The 19,183-nt window shown below is 65.3% G+C and overlaps 1 protein-coding gene across 7 annotated transcripts in view; it reads left to right on the top strand.

Annotated features, from left to right (window-relative positions):
- The window catches only part of BAIAP2 (BAR/IMD domain containing adaptor protein 2), a 47,058-nt gene that overhangs the window by 10,857 nt on the left and 17,018 nt on the right, over positions 1-19,183 (top strand). For all 7 annotated transcript variants that reach the window (XM_059379631.1, XM_059379630.1, XM_059379626.1 and 4 more), the window contains exons 3-5: positions 11,152-11,213; positions 11,930-12,001; positions 12,528-12,665. In XM_059379631.1, the coding sequence (XP_059235614.1) occupies positions 11,152-11,213; positions 11,930-12,001; positions 12,528-12,665 (272 nt within the window). The remainder of the gene's footprint in view (positions 1-11,151; positions 11,214-11,929; positions 12,002-12,527; positions 12,666-19,183) is intronic.

The raw sequence follows: 19,183 nt of genomic DNA, 5'->3' as shown, positions 1-19,183 counted from the left end.
AGTCTAGGCGCAGTAGAGCGCCTGCGCTGAGCTGGGCGTGTCCCCCAGACGTGCCCCGGGGCGTCTGAGGAGAGCAGCTCCCTCTCTCTCTCTCTCTCTCTCTCTCGCTCTCTCGCTGGGGCAGAACTCTCCGCAGTGCGGTGACCCCAGGGCTGGTGCAGGTGCTGGCTCGGGAGCCTGGGAGGCAGGTCTCCACCCCTCCCCCAGGTGCCAGCCCTGGGGGGTGTGGGTGCCTGGAGTCCCTGGCGTTGGCAGAGGGCGGCACGTCGGGAGCTGTGACATCCTGACCGTGGCAACTTGGCGTACGGATGCCCAGTCCTCTGCGGGTCGCCTACATCTGTGTGCGTCTTGCATGAGCTCCAGCAAGTCAGTGCTTGAGAAGTAGCTGTCCAGAGAGCCAATACCTGCCTGGGCAGTTAGCAAGGTAGCGGGACAGGCAGGATCGCGGAGAGCCACTGTCACTCACGGACGAGGGAGGGTCCTTGGTGGGGGCCCATGAGGGGCTCACAGCAGCATCTTTGCTTGGCACTAGGCCGGGGCTCGGGGTGACCACTGGGGATGTCTGAGCCCTTCTGGTCTTGCTCTGTCCTGTCCTGATGAGGGTAGGTGGCCTCCTGTGACCTCTCCTCAGTTCCCTCTCCCAGGTGACCTTGGTCACCTGTGTCTGCTTTGGGGGGAAGCATAGACCGAAACTCTCGGCTCTGTGCACACGCGCATCTCCTGGCAAGTCACACCAGGCAGGTGCAAGACGGGACTGGCAGGCGGTGAGCCTGCTGGAGGTGAGCCCCGTGGGACATGCGGTGGCGGGGGGGGGGCGGCTGTGGGGGGGCTTCCCCTCAGCCTCCTCGCGGTGGCTGCCGATGTCTTCCTGTGCCCATGCCGTGGGGTCTGCGGGGAGAAGAGAATGGACGTGGAGCTCCCACCAAGCCCCCTGCCCGCCTCCGCGGACCAGGACAAAGCATGTCTTTGGCGGGCGACGCCTGCACATCCTCCTGCCCTGGCTTGTCCCTCTGAGGCCGCCCCTCTGCCATCCTGGATAGATGGCCTGGGGACCCCCAGAGGACACACCCGTGGAGGCCCCAGGCCGCTGAGATCCTGAGATCTGATTGGACTCCAGGTGGGGCCCACGCCCGCCCAGGACCTGACCTGCAGCCCAGCGGCTGGAAGGGCCCGAGGGGCCCGGAGGGTCGGCTTCGCCTCTGCCCCTGCCTGGAGGCCCCACACCCAGGCGCGGACTGTGGGAAGGGGCTGTGCGGTCTCACTGTGCCTCAGCAGAGTGCACCGGGGAGGACCGCCGGCTGCTGTCATCGCCATGGCAACACAGCCATCGATTTTTCTCTTGCCCTGCCCCTCCCCCCCACCAACTGTTTTCTTCCTCTTTTGTGAGCAGGAGAAGAACCCGCTTCTCCCAGGGAGGAGCTGGTGGCTTCGAGGCCGGCGGAGAGGGTGGTGTTGGCCACGGATCCGGGGGTGGGGGTGGGCCGGGTCCCCGCGGTGCTGTACGAACTCCACGTCCCATCGCGGTGGCCTCACAGCGCAGCCCCCTCAGGCCCGCCGCTGTCTGTCCTCTCCATACCAGAGCTCTATATTTGTGTCTTGTTCGCGCATATGCTAATTAGCTCTCGGAGCTGCCTTCCGCTCGGGAAGCCCCCAGAATAATTGAGCATTATGGATATTTGCTTCAGAAGGCTCCAGAAGGTGGTGTGTGTTCCCTGCCGAGTGTGAGCAGCTGACCCCTTGGCTCGGAGCCCTCCTGAAATGACATACCAGAGACATGAGCTTTTGGTGTCCTTGGTGGGCACTCGAGACCGCAGGGAAGACCGTGGTCTCCGAGTAGTGACAGTGTGTCCCTCCACCGGGTCCGTGCAGCTCTGGGCAGACCAGGCTGGAGGCGGAGTCACCGGACGGAGGTCACGCTCCTCGCCAGTACCCTCTGGCACCCTGTGGGGCTCTGAGGACTCTTCTGGCACGTGGCTGTCCCAGCGGGAGGCAGAGACGGTCAGCAGACCCCCCTCCCCGCCCCAGCGGGGCGCACACACCATCCCATGGCCACAGAGTCGTAGCTGCTTCGGTCCCAGCTCTGCTTCTTGGGGGCTGGTGGCGGGGCCCAGGCGGGGTTGGGGTCCCGGCGGGCCTATGGCTGCCGCGGCCCTTGCTCCCCAGACTCTGCATCTCAGCCCGGGAGAGCCCAGCCGGATCCCAGGATTCCCCGGGGCCTGACCGATGAACAACACACCCTTGTCCCGGGGGCTCCTGCGGGTGGGCTCACCGGGCTCCACGCCCTCTGCCCTCCCTGGCCTCAGGCTCCCCAAGTGAGGCCCCCTCAGCGGCCCTGGCCTGGCCAGACGCTCTAGATGAGAGCAGCTCTCTCTAATCATGCTTCGTGGCCCCTAGGTTCCTGGGGTCCATCGTGCTTCCCCCGCACCCTGTGGTGGTCCGTGTGGCCTCAGTGCCAAGAAGCACAAGCCTCCGCAGTGTGGTGGCCCACCGGGGCCCTGGGGGGCTTTGGCCTTCAAGAGCAGCGCCTGCAGCCCAGGGCCCTTCCTGCGTCTGCCATGGGGTCACATCTGACTCTGCTGGGGCATGGCTGCCCCATGGGAGGGAGGCATATGGCCGGTTGGGGTGGGGGGCTTGGCGGGTGGCCCATGTCTCTTCCCAGGCCTTCCGTGCCAGCCCCCGGTGCCCTGGGAGGGGGTAGCAGGTATGTGCAGGGCCCTCCCCCAGAACCAGTCCCGGCTTGTCCTGGGGGCCTATCTGTGCTGAGAGAGGCTCGACTGTCCCCTGACTACAGGCTAGCAGGTTATGGGATTCAACTAGAGGGTTTGTGGCAGCCCGAGGGAGACCCTCAGATGAGATGCGGCGTGACTCGGGTCCCAGGCCTCACATTTGCGGGTCCCGTGCCTCTGGACGCCCCTCCTGGGAGCTGAGTGCCCGCTGGGAGCCCTCGTGGTCTGAGAATGCTGGTCTTCCTGAGGGCTGGTGGGCCAGGCACCTGGCCTTGTCACTCCCCACCCATTTGTAGCACTCCTGAAGATCCCCCCTTCCTTGTGGCATCGGCTCCCCCGGGCTCCCCACACCCCGGGCCCAGCCCCTCTCGTCTGCAGGGCCCTATGCTGTTGTGACAGCCAGAGTCAGACACGCGGGTGACTTCCTGCCGTGGGAAGGAGACAGGCTGGCGGGCGTGCCAAGGAAGACCCCTCCGGGCCCTGACTTGGCCACTGGGGATGAGGGGTGCCGGGAGCAGGAGGGAAGAGGCCGCCCGTGGTACCTGCCCGTGGCCCACACGTGTCTAGTGGCCCAGCCACGGGCACCGGCCTGGCCCCGCGGGGACTGAACGCCGGCCCCCCGCGGGGTCTTCCCCCCCCTCTTGCCTGTTCCCTAAGTGCTTCAAGCACCGTCGTCCGGGTGTGCATGGAGGGTCCCGTGCTATCACTGTCGCTGTTGGTCGCAGAGGCCAGCGTGTCCCTGGTCCTGTCCCTGGGGCAAGGCCTGTGCCGAACCATGGTGGCAATGCGGGCGTGCGCCACGGTATCCGTGCACGACAGAATGTTCCGCGGCCATGAGAAAGGTGAAGTCCAGCCGTTTGCGACAAAGGGGGCAGAGCTGGAGGGTGTCGTGCTGAGCGAGTCGTGTCCGTCCGAGAAGGTGCCCCGTGCTCTCGCTCACGTGGAATTTAGGAAACAAACGAGCAAAGGAGAAAAAGAGACAAGTTGAGAAACAGACTCTCCACGGAGAGCTCGCTGACCGTTACAGCGGGGAGGTGGGGGGCAGGTGACGGGGACTCGGAGGCCGCTTGTCCGGACGGCCCCGGCTCACGTCTGCAAGTGCTGAGTCACTGCTTCGTACATGTGAGACTGATCTTACCCTGGACCTCAGCTAACCAGAACGAAAAGAAAGAAACTGCCCTCCTCGGCCGCCGCCACGCGGAGTCCCCACTTCTCTGTTTCTTGGATCCGTCGGGTTTTACGGCACCCGTCCTTGTGGGGGTGATGCCCTTGTGGGGGTGATGCTCGGGGACCCTCCAGCGGGCACGCACAGCCCTGGCCTCCGGCGGCCGCTCCTCCACACAAAGCTGCTCACCTGCCCGGTGGGGTCCGCTCAGGCCTCGGGCCCCCTTTGTTAGAGCTGTCCCCAAGCTGGTGTCCTCAGGCCTGCGTGGCGCTGGCAAAAACGGGTCCTTGTTTAAGCCTCCACGGGGCGTTTCCTCACACCCTGCTGACAAGCCATCCTCACGTCTTGGGGGTCAGGCACCTGCAGAGTGGCTCTGGGGGGCTCTCAGGACGACGCTGGCCCTGTCCTGCTGTCGTGGGTACACACGGAACACCGTCTAGACTCCAGCCCCACGCCCCCCGCACCCGTGTTTTCGCCAGTCTGCCAGATTCCCGCTCCCTCTCCACTTCTGGTCCTTTGAGGGTTTTAAGAACACGTCGTATCTTCTGCAAAAAAAAAAAAAAAAATTAAGAAAGAAAAAAAGAAAAAGCTATTTTTTTTGAATCTTCACAAATGTCGGTGTCGTGAAGGCGTGGGAGGGCCGTGTAGATCCAGACGAAGACCCCAGCGCCCAGGGAGCCCGGCACGAGTCCCAGCACCACCCTGCACGTTCCCGGGCGCCTGCCTGTGAGCCATGCAGGCCCAGCAGCGCCAGTGCTTGAAGCCGCGTTCAGATGGACAGAACGCAGAGTTCCTAACGGAGAGAAACGCGAGGGGCCTGCCGTCCTGGCTGGGGAGGGGCCCACGGGCGGCTGCCGGCCTTCCAGGTCTGCTGCGGGGAGGGGTCTGCCTTCCTCGTGGGCGCGGCAGGCCCACGTCTCAGAGCGCGCAGGCTGGCACGCTGCAGCCACGTCCCCCGGGTTCAGGTTCAGCAGGACGCGCATGTGCACACAGAAGAGCTGGACACTACAGCAGATTCGGCGAAACACTGAGGCCCAGGGGACCTGGGAGGGTGTTTGTTATTCTTACGACCTCGGGATGGTGGGGAGGGTCGGGCCGGGAGGAGAGTGTGTGCTCCAGGCCACCGGGAAGAGCAGACGCACTTGAAGCCATGGCTTGCGGCCCTCTTGGTGGCCCGGCAGTTTGCACTGTGCTTACCCAGGGCCACCAGTGGGAACATCTGGGTGTGGGACTGTGAAATGGGCCTCAGATGTGCCCTCAGGCCTTCCTGAAGCCCACACGGGCATCCAGGAGCCAGCCAGCCGCAGGGGTGGGGGCCGCCTCGCGCCTCTGGTTCCAACGGGCGGCGAGGCTGCGCCGGTGCTGGTCTTGGGTTCGGAGAAGCTGCCAGGCAGTCAGTTCTCCTGCGGCCGGCCGTTCACTGTGCTGTGGCCTCCGGGCCCCGTGGTGGCCACCAGGACCCTGGGACCCACAAGGCTGCGTCCCTGTCCACTGCCAGCCCCACAGACTTTCGTGGCCTTCTCCGAGCACCCTGAGCGGCCCCGCTGTCGGCAGCCTTCCTTCCCAGATCTGCAGGGCCCGTCGTCTGCATCTGCATATCCCAGGAGAGTGCCGGGGCGCCACGAGGAAAGCCTCTGGTCACCGTGTCCCCTGAGCAGCACCTGGCACAGAGCAGTTGCTCACTGAATGGCCGGGGATGCCTGACCGCAGAGGACCGCAGGCACCCGGCCTGTGAGCCAGTCACCATCGCCTGTGGCCGGTTCACGAGCAGACACCGGCCGGAGCCCTGCAGACTCTGTAACGTTCAAAAATTGGGTATGTGTACTTGTTTCTAGTTTCCTGGAATCTTTTCTTCTTTTTCCAAAGAGCTCAGTTTGGGCAAACACGGGAAGGTTTTCCTGGTTCTAAGCTACATCGCCTGTGTGGTCCTGCGACGCTGCACACACGGGGAGCAGCTCGCCGCGTCCCGCTCTGGGATCCCCAGCAGCCCACCCTCCACGCTGTCCTTGTCGTGGTTCCCAAAACACCCCGGGATGCGTGGCCGATGCTTCTGTGCACCTGCTCCCAGGACACGGCAGTGCCGGCGGGCACTGTCCTGTCCGCGGTTCCGTTCTTGCCCCAAGTGGGACCCCCCTCTCGGCTCTCCAGGGCCCCCCGGGGAGCCTCGGGCCTGCCCGGCTCTCCTGCGCGGCGTGGGCCCCCTTCCCGTCCCGCGGGTGCGGCCAGGCTCCGCGTTCCCGTGTCGCCCACGCTCCTCCGTGCGGCGGGCCCCTTGTTTCTGCCTTTTTCTCTCCTCAGTGCGAACCTTCGGTCCCCAGGGGCGCAGCAGCTCCTGACCCTGTGGGGCCCGCCGGGGCCCTCTCTGCTTGCCCGGCTCCGAGGTTCCTGCCGGGACCAGTGTGAGTTTTTGAGGGTCGGCGGGGAATTTGTGTGTAGTGGAGTAGAATCCGTGAAAGCAGCATCACCGACCCCCGGTGCCGCCTCCTGCTGGGATCCCAGGGTTTGGCAGAAGCGCCTGCTCTCCCGCGAGGACCGCCCCCACCCTCCCATGGGTGGCTGCCTGGCCCCCAGCCCCTCCTCCGCAGCACGGGGATGTGTCCAGATGCTCAGGCTCCAGGTGGGTCCTGACCATCCGGCCGTTGTCCTGTGTTAGCCCCGAGAGCCAGCACCGGCGGAAGCGCGGCCGGGCGCTCCTCTGCCTTCACGCCCCACAGGGGGCTGTGCTGAGGGGAGCCGCTCGCCGCTCGTCTGTGAGCAAGTGTAGCGTGTGTGCCTGAGCGTGCGCACGTGTGCCTGTGTGTGTACATGTATGTGTGTGCGCAAGTGTTTCCGTTTGTGTGCACGCATGTGCACGTGCCTGAGCGTGTGTGCGTGCATGTGTGAGTGTGTTTCTGTGTGTGCGTGTGTGTGTGCGTGCCTGAGCATGTACATGTGCACGTATGTGTGGAGGCACCTTTGCGTGTGTGTGTGTACCCACGTGCGTGTGTCTTGTGCGTGCATGGATGCGCACGTGCGTGTGCTGGCTGCCCGGCCCCTGCTGCTCCTGGGGGACGGGCATGGCCGTGTGTGCGCCGGAGAGGACCGAGGCTCCGGAGAGCGCCCGGCACGTTAAATCTCCAGGCTGCGGGGCCAGTGGCGGGGGTGGCTCGCCGCTGACCTGGTTGCAGGACGGGCAGGGTCAGTAGCTGGCGGGAGGGTCGGCGAGGACGCAGGGCGGCTCTTCTCTTGTCCGCCGGCCTTCGGCTCTTCTCCCACACACCGTCCTCCGCACCTGTGTGCTGTTGGGCCTGCGGGTCCCCCCGGCTCCGACAGGGCCACCAGGCCTCGGGGTTTGCTGACTCACTAGCCCCGGGTGTGGCAGGACTGCCCTCCCAGCGCCCGCTGCGCCCTGGGTGCGGGCACCTGCCGCTCTGTGGAGCGCCGGCGCTTCCTGCAGGTGGTGTTTCCGGGGCAGAGTCGCCCGGCCCTCTGCTGTTTGCTCCGGCAGCAGCAGCGCCGCGCTGGGGCTGCCACCTCAGACCCGGTTTTTCAAGTTTACGGCCCGCCAGAGCTGTGAACCCAGGACGTGGATGCCCCCGGGCCCATGCGTCTGCGCTCAGAGGAGGCCGGGACACAGCCTGCGGTCTCCTTCCCGGGAGGCGGTCCCCACTCCGTGCTGTCCCTCATGTGGGGGAGATGGGACGGAGAGAGTCACGGAACCCAGAAATCAGACACAGCCCCAGCCGGCTCACTGGTGCTCAGGACCGTCCGGGCCTTCGGGACCCGGAAAGCACCGCGGAGGAGGCGACGAGTGACCGCTAGTGCGGACGCCGGGGCTCTCCGTGTCTCTCGGGGAGTGTCGTGTGGGGCATGGCTCTCCCCTTGCCCCCTGCAGCCAGCTCAGGGCGCCCAGCTGCACCCCCAGGGGTCCAGTGCCTGCTGGGGCTGGCTCCCCTCCTCCCAGCACCCCGCGCGTTTCGTGAGCATATGGCTTCTAGCAGCTGCTTGTGAAACGCAGTTTAAAAATTGACTGTGTGGGCTGGTTGTGCAGCCGTGGGTTTGCAGCTCAGAGCTGAGTGTGCGCACGGGCTGTGTGACCGACGGCACAGCCGCGGGCTGGCGGGGGAGCTGGGCCCGTCGGTGCAGGCAGCGGCGGGGGACACGCCGGGTGCTTCTGACGCATCGGCCACCGGGGGTGCAGTGGCCACTTTCTGGACGTGAGGAATTGCTCTGCTGAAGCGATGGCTCTTCCGCGGGGTTCTTAGCGTTCCTCAGGCACCCTCCCTGAGCCAGTCGCGCCAGACTTTTCAGGAAATACGTGTTTATTCGTTGGATCCTGTTGTTGACTTAACTGTGTCGGGGCCCGAAGCATGGCCGATGCCGTGGGAGTCGCCCCCGCGGGGAGACTGTGCTGGGCCACAGCCTGTTCCGTGTCTTACTCCCGGACTTGATGGCGCTCACGAGGGCTGGGGGGGCAGAGGATGGGTGTGAGGGCCGCATTCTGGGCTGTTCCCCAGGCTGGCCAGACCTCGTGCCATGTGGGCGCTGTGCCCCTTTGGCCTCGGCTTAACCAATTCCCAGATGCCCGCAGGTAGAGGGCCAGAAGGTGGGTCCAGGGCCCTCAACACAGCAAGTCCCCCGTACCACAAACAAGACCCCAGATGTTTTCCCCACCTTAGAGTGGTGAGTGTGTGTCCTGGGAAAGTTTCAGAAGGCCAAAAGCGTAGAGAGGCAGAATCAAGCTGATGCTGCCCTCTTGGGTCTTAGATTCTGGACATTCAGGGCTTGGACCTGTGGGTCGGGGCCTGCTGTGGGCAGCTACTACAGCTGTAGTCCAGCTACCCGGGACGCATCCCCACCGCACACACCAGACTGGGGCTCTGTCGCAGGCAGGGTGACAGCGGCCTGGCCTCGTCCCCAGGAACCCCTGGCCAGTGGCCACTCGCTCCTCTTGTCTCAGTGGCTTCCCTTCCGCCAAGGCCAGCGATCGGGCCCCTCCTGTCACCTCGTGTCCCCGTCCCTCTTGGGCTCTTCGCTCACACATCAAGGCCCCGGAGTCGGGATCGAGTAGGAGGAGGGACGAGGCCAGGCCAGCCCAGGGGAGGCGCGACCTCTCCTGCAGGGCTGGTCTGCTCACGTTCCCTCAGCCGCACACGGTTGACCGCTGACCACGTGTGCTGGTGCTCTGACCTGAGCACAGGAAGCCATGGCAGAGGCAGGGCATTCTTCCCAGGGCCGTCCGTGCTTGCCCTGCCCCGTCTTGCGGTGCCGTCAGGCCCAAGGGAGGCCCACACTGGGAGCAGGACCGGAGCGGCTTCCCAGAGCACAGGGCGCCGACGGGCGTTCCCCAGCTCCGGCCCTGGCGTCTGGGGTGGCCCGTGCCATAGGCTCCACGACCGCATTGGGTGGTCTGTGCACAGCTCCTGGCGGCTGCCCCTGCTCGTGCGCGTGTCCGTTCCTCAGCCCCCTCCAGGCGTGTCGGGCCTGGAGCTGCCGGTGTCCGTGGGGCACGTGCTCACACACGCTCACACCCCCTCACATCCCCACACACTCACACTCTGTGGCCAGGGCACTGGCCCTTCCCTGGAGCAGGGGTGCCTCCCCTCCATCCCAGGCCTGCCCGCAGGCCAGGCCCTGGGGGTCTGTACTTACCCGAGCAGCAGGCCTGAGGGTGTCTTTGCAGCAGTTGGGCTGAAGGCCGGCTGAGGAGGCACATGTCAGCCGCACACCGTCTGCGGCGTGACACCGGGTCCCAACCGCCCAGGGAGTCGGCTCCTTAGGACGTGTGGAGTCCCCTCCCCCGTCCCCCGACCCTGACAGAAATCTGTGCATCTCTCTGGGGCAGAGCAGATGTCTGGGGACACATCCGGGGCACTGAGGTTCGAACAGCAGAGCTCGGGGCCCTGCAGGGGAGTCTGGCGGACCCCGAGGCTGTGCTGATTGACAGGTCTGTCTGTACAGCTCCTAGTCACAGCCGGGGCTCAGTGTGCCCCGTGGACGTCGCAGAACAGCCAGTGACCAGGAGAAGCAGACCTCCCCAGAGCCCAGTGGTGCTTTTGGGAGGGAAAGTGACCCTGGGGGACCCTCTGTGCAGCTAGAGGCCACACCACCCGGTCAGGGTGCAGGGCTGTGGGCCTTCGTCTCCATCTCCGGGTGGCCTTGCTGAGATAACCCTTGCGGCTGCCCCCCAAAACGGTCTGTGGGTCAGGGAGCCCAGGCATGAGCGGAAGGTGTGATCAGAGAGGGCAAGCTGGTGTGGGCAGCACCGCAGGCGCGGGGCTCAGCAGGGGTGAGCGCCCTCGGGGACAGAGTGGCCCCCGTTCCACAGTGTCATGGCACACGGACAGCATGAGCTCTGCGTGGCGCCAAGCAAGTGACGTCCCGCTGCCCGTTCCGGCTGTTCCTTCTGCGCGCGAGGAAATAGAGCCGTTTGCCCGGGGGCGGGGGGTCCTTCACACCAGCACGGTGGGGCAGCTGGGCAGCCCTGAGGGTTTCCAGGGCTGGGGGCCCTTGTGCAGCCTCTGGCCTAGAGCTGCTGTTCCGTGGGCCCTGACTTGGGGGTGAGCATGCTGATGTCGTGGGCTGTGTGGCGACCTCCCCTCCGTGGCCGCAGCTGGAAGTGCTGCGCACCTGTTGGTCCTAGCGGCCACACTTCACGGTAGCAGCTGAGTGGAACCTTCCGGAGCTTTGGGAGGAGGAAGACCGAGGCTGAGCCCTCCCCCGTCCCTGCTTCGGGAAATGTGTGCAGAGCTGGACGGCGCGCTCCCTTTGTCCCCAGAGCCCCTCGGCGAGGCCCCTGGCGCTGCAGCCCTCAGGTGCCTCCTCAGGCCCCTCGCCTCTGGGGCCTGCAGCCAGGTCTTGCCTTCACCCCACGTAACCCACGTGTGCAGCACGGGCGGCAAGTGTGTTGGGTCCCAGTGCCACCTGGGCCCAGAGTGGGGGGGACGGCGGTTGTTGGCAGCTACACACGGGAGCAGGACGCAGGGTAAGAGGTGCGTGTGTTCACAGGCTTGCTCATGGGCTTGAGATGTGCAAACGTCGTGAACCTCAGCTGCTACTCCGCCACCCCGAAGTCACCCAGTGGCATCCCTTGTTATTCTAGAATCTTCTGTCTCGTCACCAGGAGAAACAGCGCCCTCTGCCCTGCCTCTGGTCACCCACAGCTCAGGCCCCAGCACTGGCCCACCTGCTCCCTGCTCCCCGGCCACGGGCAGCTGGAGGGACCGTAGCGCAGCGTCCTGACCCTTTCTCTCTCTCCTCTCTTCCACGCGGCCTTTCCAGGAGACGTTCTCTTTCAGATGGCCGAAGTGCACAGGCAGATTCAGAATCAGTTGGAAGAGATGGTGAGGCCTGTGGGAAGGAGGGGGCAACCATAGGGGCAGGTCGGGCGGAGGGGAGGGAGAGGCAGGTGCGTGCTCTGTTCCCGTGTCCGTTTGGGAACCTGGTATCGCCGTGTGGCTGCGCTCAGAAAGACGGGCACAAATCCCAGGCTCGGGACGGCAGTCACACAGTGGGGAGCTGATCCACGGTGGGGCCAAGGACATCCAGGAGGGCCTGAGAGGAAAGGCCACGCAGGGTCTCAGTGTCAGCTGGCCGCAGGGGTCCGGCAGCGACACGGGGGCAGGCCTGGGAGCACACGCTTGCCCAGAGTCCAGGCCCGGCCGTGACCCAGCAGGTCTAGAGCGAGGGGTCATATGGGCCCCTCCTAGTCTGCCCGTGTCAGCTTGAGAAACTCTTCCCCGCTGAAGAGAAGGGGGCGACGGGGGAGCTGCTCCTGTGTCCGCCCTGGGAAGCCGAACCCCCGGGGCTGTCCAAGGCCAGGATGGCCTGACTCCGGGTTCCTGTCCCACGCTGGTGCTTGGAGCCTCCCAGCTCCCCAGGCCCCAAGCCTCTGTGCAGGGTCATGGGCTCAGGGATCCGACGGGCCCCTTGCCCCTCAGGGTGGCCCACGTCCGGGGCGTGGCGGTGACCGTCTGCCTCTCCTGGGAGCCTCCCCCAACCCCACCCCGCCCGTCCCGGCCTGTGTCGTGCTCACGGCCCTTACATGTTCTGTGTCCAGCTGAAGTCTTTCCACAATGAGCTGCTCACGCAGCTGGAGCAGAAGGTGGAGCTGGACGCCCGGTACCTGAGCGTAAGTACCGCCCCCGTCGGGCCACTGCGCCACTCCCCTCGCCCCCGCGTCTCCCGGGTGGGCAGCTCACTGCCAGCCTCCCCGCAGGCTCCCCGCAGCCCTGCCCGTGCCAGCCGGTCTGGGACAGAGCGCCGCGTGTGGGGGAAGCCGGCGTGTCCGACGCCCCACACGCACAGCTCCCGCGCCCCCACAGCTCGCCGCTGTCCGTGGCGGGGACAGCACAGCCCTGTCCCTGCCCCTTGGAGAGCCTGCACAGACTCCGCGTCTGACCTGGGGGCCTTGGGGTCCTGTCCCTGTGCCGTTGCCTCTCCCCAGGGCCAGAGGGGCCCAAGGTGCCGCACTCTGCGGGGCGTGTGGCCTGAGTTCCCAGGAGGCGCCCCGGCTGGGGGCGGCGTGGGAGGGCGAGGCCTGGGCGGGCTCTGCCCTCCCGCCGTGGCTTTGCCGGCGCCTGCAGGCCGGGCTGCCGCTGGGCAGGAGCGGGCAGGGCGGTCGGCTCAGCAGTCACTGTGTGGTCTTTGCCCTGCAGGCTGCGCTGAAGAAGTACCAGACGGAACAGAGGAGCAAGGGCGACGCACTGGACAAGTGCCAAGCCGAGCTGAAGAAGCTGCGGAAGAAGAGCCAGGGCAGCAAGAACCCGCAGAAGTACTCGGACAAGGAGCTGCAGGTAGGACTCGCCCCGGTGGGCGCCCTTGAGGCCGCAGCATTGAGGCAGTGCTCCCCTCGGCGCCCTCTGCGTGGGGCTGAGCAGAGCTGGGCTCTGTGCTCCTGGCGCACTTGGGGCAGCAAGTACCTCCCGTCCTGGAGCCGGTGGGGGGCGGCGTGGGCCTGCGGCGCCCTGGGCCTGCTCTCGGAGCCGTGGTGAGGCCCCGCAAGGCGTGCTGCCAAAGGGGCAAGAACCTCAAGGACATCTTCCCGCTCTGTACCTCTGGGTTCTGCCTCTGAGAAAGACATCAGACTGTTCCTCTAATCAATTCCTGCGTACCCACCGCTAGGACCGGGCCCGGAGCCTCTGTGGGCAGATGCTGGCCGGTCAAGTGTCCCAGCCGCCCCATTGAAGAGGCAGGAGGCAGATGGCACAGGAGGCCGTGGAGGGGCCCACCCCGGTGGGACTGCCCTCGCCGTGGTGCCCAGCCTCACGGGCACCATGTGCGGAGCAGGCCAGGGATTGAGGACAGCGTGGCCCTGATACACCTGATGTACTGGAAGCCTCGGCCAGCTGACACAGATCCGGCCCAGAGTGCCCACTGCCTGAGGCCACGGAACTCAGATAAGAAGGAAAGAGAAAACAGGATTCTGGTTGTTTCCAAAGGAAACACCAAGAAAACCTCTGCCCAGTTCCTTAGCTGCTTCAGGGTGTGCGGGGAGCCCCTAGGGTCAGGCATAGGCATTAACCTCTACCTCCTGGGCCCACCCTCTGTGCCGGCTGTCAGGTTGGCAAGCCTGGAGGTGCACCGTGCACCCCTGTTCTCAGCCCATGTGTGTGCATCTGCCTCTGAGTGCCTCGGTGCACCCGTGAGGTTGCTGGTGCCTGTGGAGCCCGTGCCCTGCATCCTCCCCAAACGTGGTGTGGGTAAGCGGGCCCACTGGGTGGGGCGCATGGACCTGGCAGCAGTAGAGGTGACCGTGTCCCCCCGCCACCCTGCGTACAGAGCCCCACAGCCTGGGGAGGGGAGCAGAGCTGCCTGCCGTCCCCCTGCACTTTTCCTGTGCCGGACGGGCGGACTTGCCCCAGATTCTTGCCACCGTTGTGTCCAGGGACTGCCCCTGATATGGCATCACCCTGGAGGCCTGTGTCCCTGGCACTGTCCGCAGAGGCATTTGCAGGCACAGCTGGCTCTGGGAGAGGCCCCGAGGCTGGGGTGGGGGAAGCCACGCTTCCCTGGGCCTCTCCGTTTTGCTCCCCGCCCCCACCATGTCTTTTGCAGTGTTTCTCCCTAAAAATCTCAGTCGTGAACAGTGCCCCCGTCTCCTGGAGGCCAGGAACCCCTCGGTGCAGGCATGTTTGCACCAGGGCTCCCTCGCAGGGGTGCCGGGGACACCGAGGCTGGCACGTCCAGGGTTCCGCCGCCAGCCGGGAGGGGCTGGGAGCTTGTGCGCCCCTCTGGAGGCACTCGTTTCTTTGCTTGGCATCAGGTTTGAGATCCGGTTCACGTGTCATGGAAGGGACAGTGGGTGATTTTGAGTGTGGCCATCTGTATGGTGTGCCGCTGTCCCCACGCACCAGAGAGGACACCCCTGCCGACACCCCCCCACCCCCCAGGCAGACCCCGCCTCCTGTCTGTGCGCGCTGCGGCTGGGCTGGGCGTCGTGTGTGACCGAGTCCCCGCAGGGGCCCCTGCCGCTTGGTTCCCAGGGTTCATCCGCACGGTCTATGCTGGTGCTCCCTTCCTTTAACGGCCGTAGACATGGAGGCTGTCCTGAGTGGGCCCGGGTCCTGGATGGGCCGGGCAGCTCTGCCAGGGGCCGCTAGAGGGTGGAAGTCACGGAGGTCGTCTGCCCCGGGGTGGGGTCTGGCGGGAGGATGGCTGGGCTGGGTGGAAGCCTCGACGGGGTTCACTCCAGCTGCACAGCGGGGCCTGAGACCTGCTTTCTTAGAGTTGGGAGACTCGGCGGCCCTGGCCTCCTGGGGCTCATTCTCAGAGACACGCAATTGACCGTCTTCCCCACTTCGAAGGGTCACCCCCGACCAAGCCCCACCACACCTCCAGCATGGCCCGGTCTCACCCCTCCTCCTCCCTGTGCTCCTGCTGGGCACGGGACCTCATCCCCCCGCTGTGCGGCTTACGGACGCCTCACGCCAGCTCTGCTCCCCTTGGCCTGCTGTGAGGCGCCGACAGTTGGGTCTGGATTTGCACTCCGGCTCTGCCCCCTCCGAGGGTTGTGGTCCCAGCAGGCTCCCGGCGCTCCTTGGCCCGCTTCTGTCCTCCTGTGCTGACGCTGACCAGGGGTCTCCGTCCCTCTCCCGTGCACCTGCTCCAACTCCTCTCTCCGGGCCACCCTTCCGTCTCCTGCTTCGCCAAACCCAGCTTCCTTCTCCGTTGGACCCAGAACTACCCAGCGGTTTTACTGTGATTGTGCCCACGGCATCTAACTCCTTGCAGGGAGGGCTGGGTTCTGTGCTGCAGGTGCGTCCCATGGGGTGCCCGGCCCGGGGTGGCCACGCAGTGACCGCCAGCTTGTGCTCAGTGATTTTGGTATCCTTTCTTGAAGGCAGAAGCAAAGGGACTGTGGAAGCAGTGGAGCTTTGAGAAGCTGGTGGGGACGTCCTCAGAGCCCCGAGCTGGCGGGAGACACGCTGGCTGTCTGGCTGGGGTCGGTGTTGCCGACCCGCCCGGTGGCCTTGCCGTGGTGCCCGCCCACCCTGGCACCTGCCGGTCCCAGGGCACGTGGGGCTACTGGTGCTGGTGGTGGGAGGCCCTGCAGAGCCCGCCGGCTGGGGCCAGCCTCCCTCCCCACTGCTCCCTGGGGCAGGTGCACTGAGCCCGCCAGGAGTGGGGCTGAGGTCCTGGCAGTCCCTGGAAAGGGCCTGTCGGAGACCCTTGCGGGGGGAAGGGTGAGGCCCTCCTCTCGCTGGCTCCTTCTCAGTGTTCGGAAGCACCGGCCCCAGCTCTCCCGGAGTGCCACCGGCCATCCCCACGGCTGCACACCGCGTGGGATCTGAGTTCTTCATTCCTGCGCTTCCTGTGCGCAGGCTGCAGGGGCTTCAGCTTTGTCCCCAGCCCTGAGGAAGAGCAGGAGAGGCCGGGGGTGTGCCGGGGCGGGGGGTGGGCTTCTGGCCTGTGTGGGCTGCTGGGGCCATGCTCTCAGGCTGACGCGGAGGAGAGTAATGACCCCAGAGAGGGGAGTCGCCTGGGCTCCAAGCACAGCGGACGGCCTGCCCCCTCCACTCCTGGGGGCTCTCCTCCCTGGCAGGCCCCTCCTGGGGCGGGGGGGCTGTGTGTGCAGGTGGAGGCAGGTCCCCCCGCCCATGACTCACACGGCGGCCCCTCCCGGGGAACCTCAGGCTGCAGCAGAGCCGCTGCCCTGATGTCTTTCTCTGGCTGGGCAGCTGGCGGGTGGCATGCCCAGACCGCGCGAGCTCGCGCGCTGGCTTTCTCAGGGCTGGGCATCGTGGCCGGGGGTCCGGAGTGCAGGCCCAGGCGTGGGTTTGCTCGGTGCTGCAGAGAGGTGGGTGGGCTTTCGTGAGATTCGACTGCTGGGGTCCCCTGTGTGTCTGCCAGAGCCTCCAGCCCACGTGTCCTTCGTCCTGGACTTGAGCTGCATGTGCACGGAGCACTGGGCAGGGAGAGTGAGAGGGCTGCCCGCCAGGCAGGGGCCATTGCTTGGGGCTCCTCAGGCAGCCTCGTCCCCTCTGGAGCGGCCGACTGGCCACAGGCCCTTACACACCCTGGCCTCCTTCTCCCGTGAAGCCTCGGAGTCGGGTGGCCAGTGGCCAGGCCATGCCAGAGCAGGGGGCCCTGCCCATGGAGTGGAGCTCTTTGGGGTGGAGGGAGGTGAAGTTGATCAGACCCGTCCCCCAGAGGGCAGGAGATGGAGAGCGTTCGTCTGTCCGTCTGGGGTGGGCTCCCTGTGAACGGGACTGGGTCAGAGCTGGCTGTTCTCAAGAACGGCTGGTAATTGAAACTGTGTTTTGGGATTTCCGCGAGGAGGACTGATTCTGATTGTAGGTCAGGGAACAGGTGCTCAGAGACATTTGGGGCACTAACTAGGACAAGGGTTGCGTCTGGAAGTAGGGAAGGCACCACGTGCTGTCCCCACAGCCAAGGCCACTCTCCAGACCCCCACCTCTGCACCCATGGAAGTGCCTGTCCGTGCGGAGGGCGCTGTGGGGCATGTGGTCAGGGGAGGACGGGCTGTGTGTCTAGTGGGGTACGGTGGAGCCTCGTTTGGTGACCCTGTCCCTTTGGCCCTTGGTGTCTCTGCCAAACCTCTGTCCCCTCCCCCAGGCACAGGAGTGTGAGCGTTACACCGTGGCCTATTAGGGTTCTGTTAGGGTTAGGTCCTGTTAGGGTTCTCAAAGCTTCTGGGTATTCTGAAGGGCAGCCAGTCCTGCTGGGCAGCTGGTGGTTCCAGGGCTTCTGGTCCTAGGTATGGAAGTAGCATATCTTCCCCTCGCCAAATCCTGTAGGGCCTGGGTGACAACATCGCCTGCTTTTTTTTTTTTTTTTTTTTCCTAAGATTTTTTATTTATTTATTTGCCAGATAGATCACAAGTAGGCAGAGAGGCAGGCAGAGAGAGAGGAGGAAGCAGGCTCCCCACTGAGCAGACAGCCCGATGTGGGGCTTGATCTCAGGACCCTGGGATCATGACCCGAGCCGAAGGCAGAGGCTTAACCCACTGAGCCCCCCAGGCGCCCCTTAACATTGTCTGCTTTTGTTTGTCCCCAGCCCTGGCCCAGCTCTGACTAGAATAGGATGGAGCATAGGCAGTAGACCTCAGTCTCCCAAGAGGGGGTCATGACTGATAGAAAATCCGGGATGCATCTTGGGTGTGCAGTGCGCTGGGGTCACGGGGAAGCAGTGTGTCCCTCCCAACCTCTGTGAGGGGTCCGTGCACTGAGGGAGGGGCTACCAAGACCCCAGAGGCAGAGGGGAGTGCTCAGGAAGAAGAAATGAGACAGAGGAGTGGACCCGTGTCCAGAGTGACCCAGGCCGTGTGGACCCAGCCTGCTGGCCCGAGCACAATGGGCCATGGCCATCTGGGGTTCTCAGGCAGCCTGGCCCTGGGACCCCCTGATCCGGGCTGGTCTGGCTGCTGGGAAGGGCAGAGGGTGCTGGGGAGCCGGGGCTGTCGGGGTACTTGGAGGCGCAGTGCACATCTGTCCGGGCCCAGATCCCCCTTCCGCTCCCTCCTCCCAGGCCCGCAGCCCCGGCCGGCTGTGCAGGAGCAGAGGTCCAGTGAGTTCCTGAGCCTGGAGGCCGTGGGGCAGGCCTCTCTGTGCAGGCGCACAGGCTCTCGCCGGGACCTTCAGCCACTGTGGCTCCCCCTCCCTGGGTGCGCGAGTCCCTGAAGGCACACACATCCAGATTGCAGTGGGAGAAAGGGGGAAATTTGTTCTATTTAAAGGGATGTGTAATTAACGAAACAAAAACAAAATAACCATAATTTAGATCTTCAAAAAAGATCATGGCAGAGGCTGGTCCCCTTACCGTGCGGAGTTTGACGCTGTGCTGGGCGTTGGAGCCCTTTATGCGCCTCCTGTTGTCACTGTTTTCCGAAGCTCCTCCACCCCAGGGCGTTCCGTGGACGGTCAGCCGCGCCTCCTCTGCGGCGGGGCACCCTCTCCTCTCAGCCCGTGTCCAGAGGTGGCGTCGGGGACCATGAGGTTCCCAGGACAGGCCACCTGGGGGAGGGCACATGCCCCTCGCCACCTCGCACCCAGGCCTGGGCGCGGGAAGAACGTGGAAAGCAGCTGTGGGTTTCGTAGCGTTCCCTGTAGTAACTAAGTCGTTCCCGACACTCTGCGTGAACACGCCTCGAGCACAGCTCCGACCCGGGATCACCACGGAGAATGTTGGGGAGATGCGTCATGTTCTTTCCTGCTAAGTCCGTAAAATCAGGCGTGGGTCTTGAACCGCAGGAACACGGCCACGGGAGGCAAGGGCCGCCGCACCGGGCCATGGCTGCGTGGGTGGCACAGGTCAGCCCCTCCGCGCTCCGGAGGAGCGGAGCCCCAGAGTCCCTCCCAGCTCAGCAGGGTCGCCTGGCACAGCGACGTCCTCAGGCAGAGCCTGCCCCAGCCTGGGTGGTGTGGGTCCGGGAGTGCTGGCGACGCCCACGGCCTTGACTCAGGTGTGCAGAGACCCATCCCCTTGGGTCTTGGGAACATGCTGATCTGTGGACCTAAAGCCTTCGTCAGAGCATCTGCCCCCTGGTGTGGAGCTCCGTGTCCTCCAACTCTTTCCTAGGCCTCTTGGCACAGGGGACGCTGGGCATGTAAGTGTACTTAGGTAGGGTAACTGCAGCTGGGGTCCCCTAGTCACAGACCCCTTGCCAATCTGCTGACAGCCCTGGGCCCTTTTGCCAGAAAACAGAAACCCCAGGACCCAAGGAGCTGAACAGCCAGTTCTCCCGCCCACGCACCTATGGGCAGGACGGCACATTGCCCCAGCCCTGAGCCTTGCTCTGGCCTCTCGGGTTTAAATGACATTTTGAGGGTCCCTCAATCCGCAGAGCTGCTC

This window comes from Mustela nigripes, chromosome 16 (assembly GCF_022355385.1).
Source record: "Mustela nigripes isolate SB6536 chromosome 16, MUSNIG.SB6536, whole genome shotgun sequence".
Classification (NCBI taxonomy): Eukaryota; Metazoa; Chordata; class Mammalia; order Carnivora; family Mustelidae; genus Mustela; species Mustela nigripes.
This window is presented reverse-complemented; position numbering and strand designations above follow the sequence as displayed.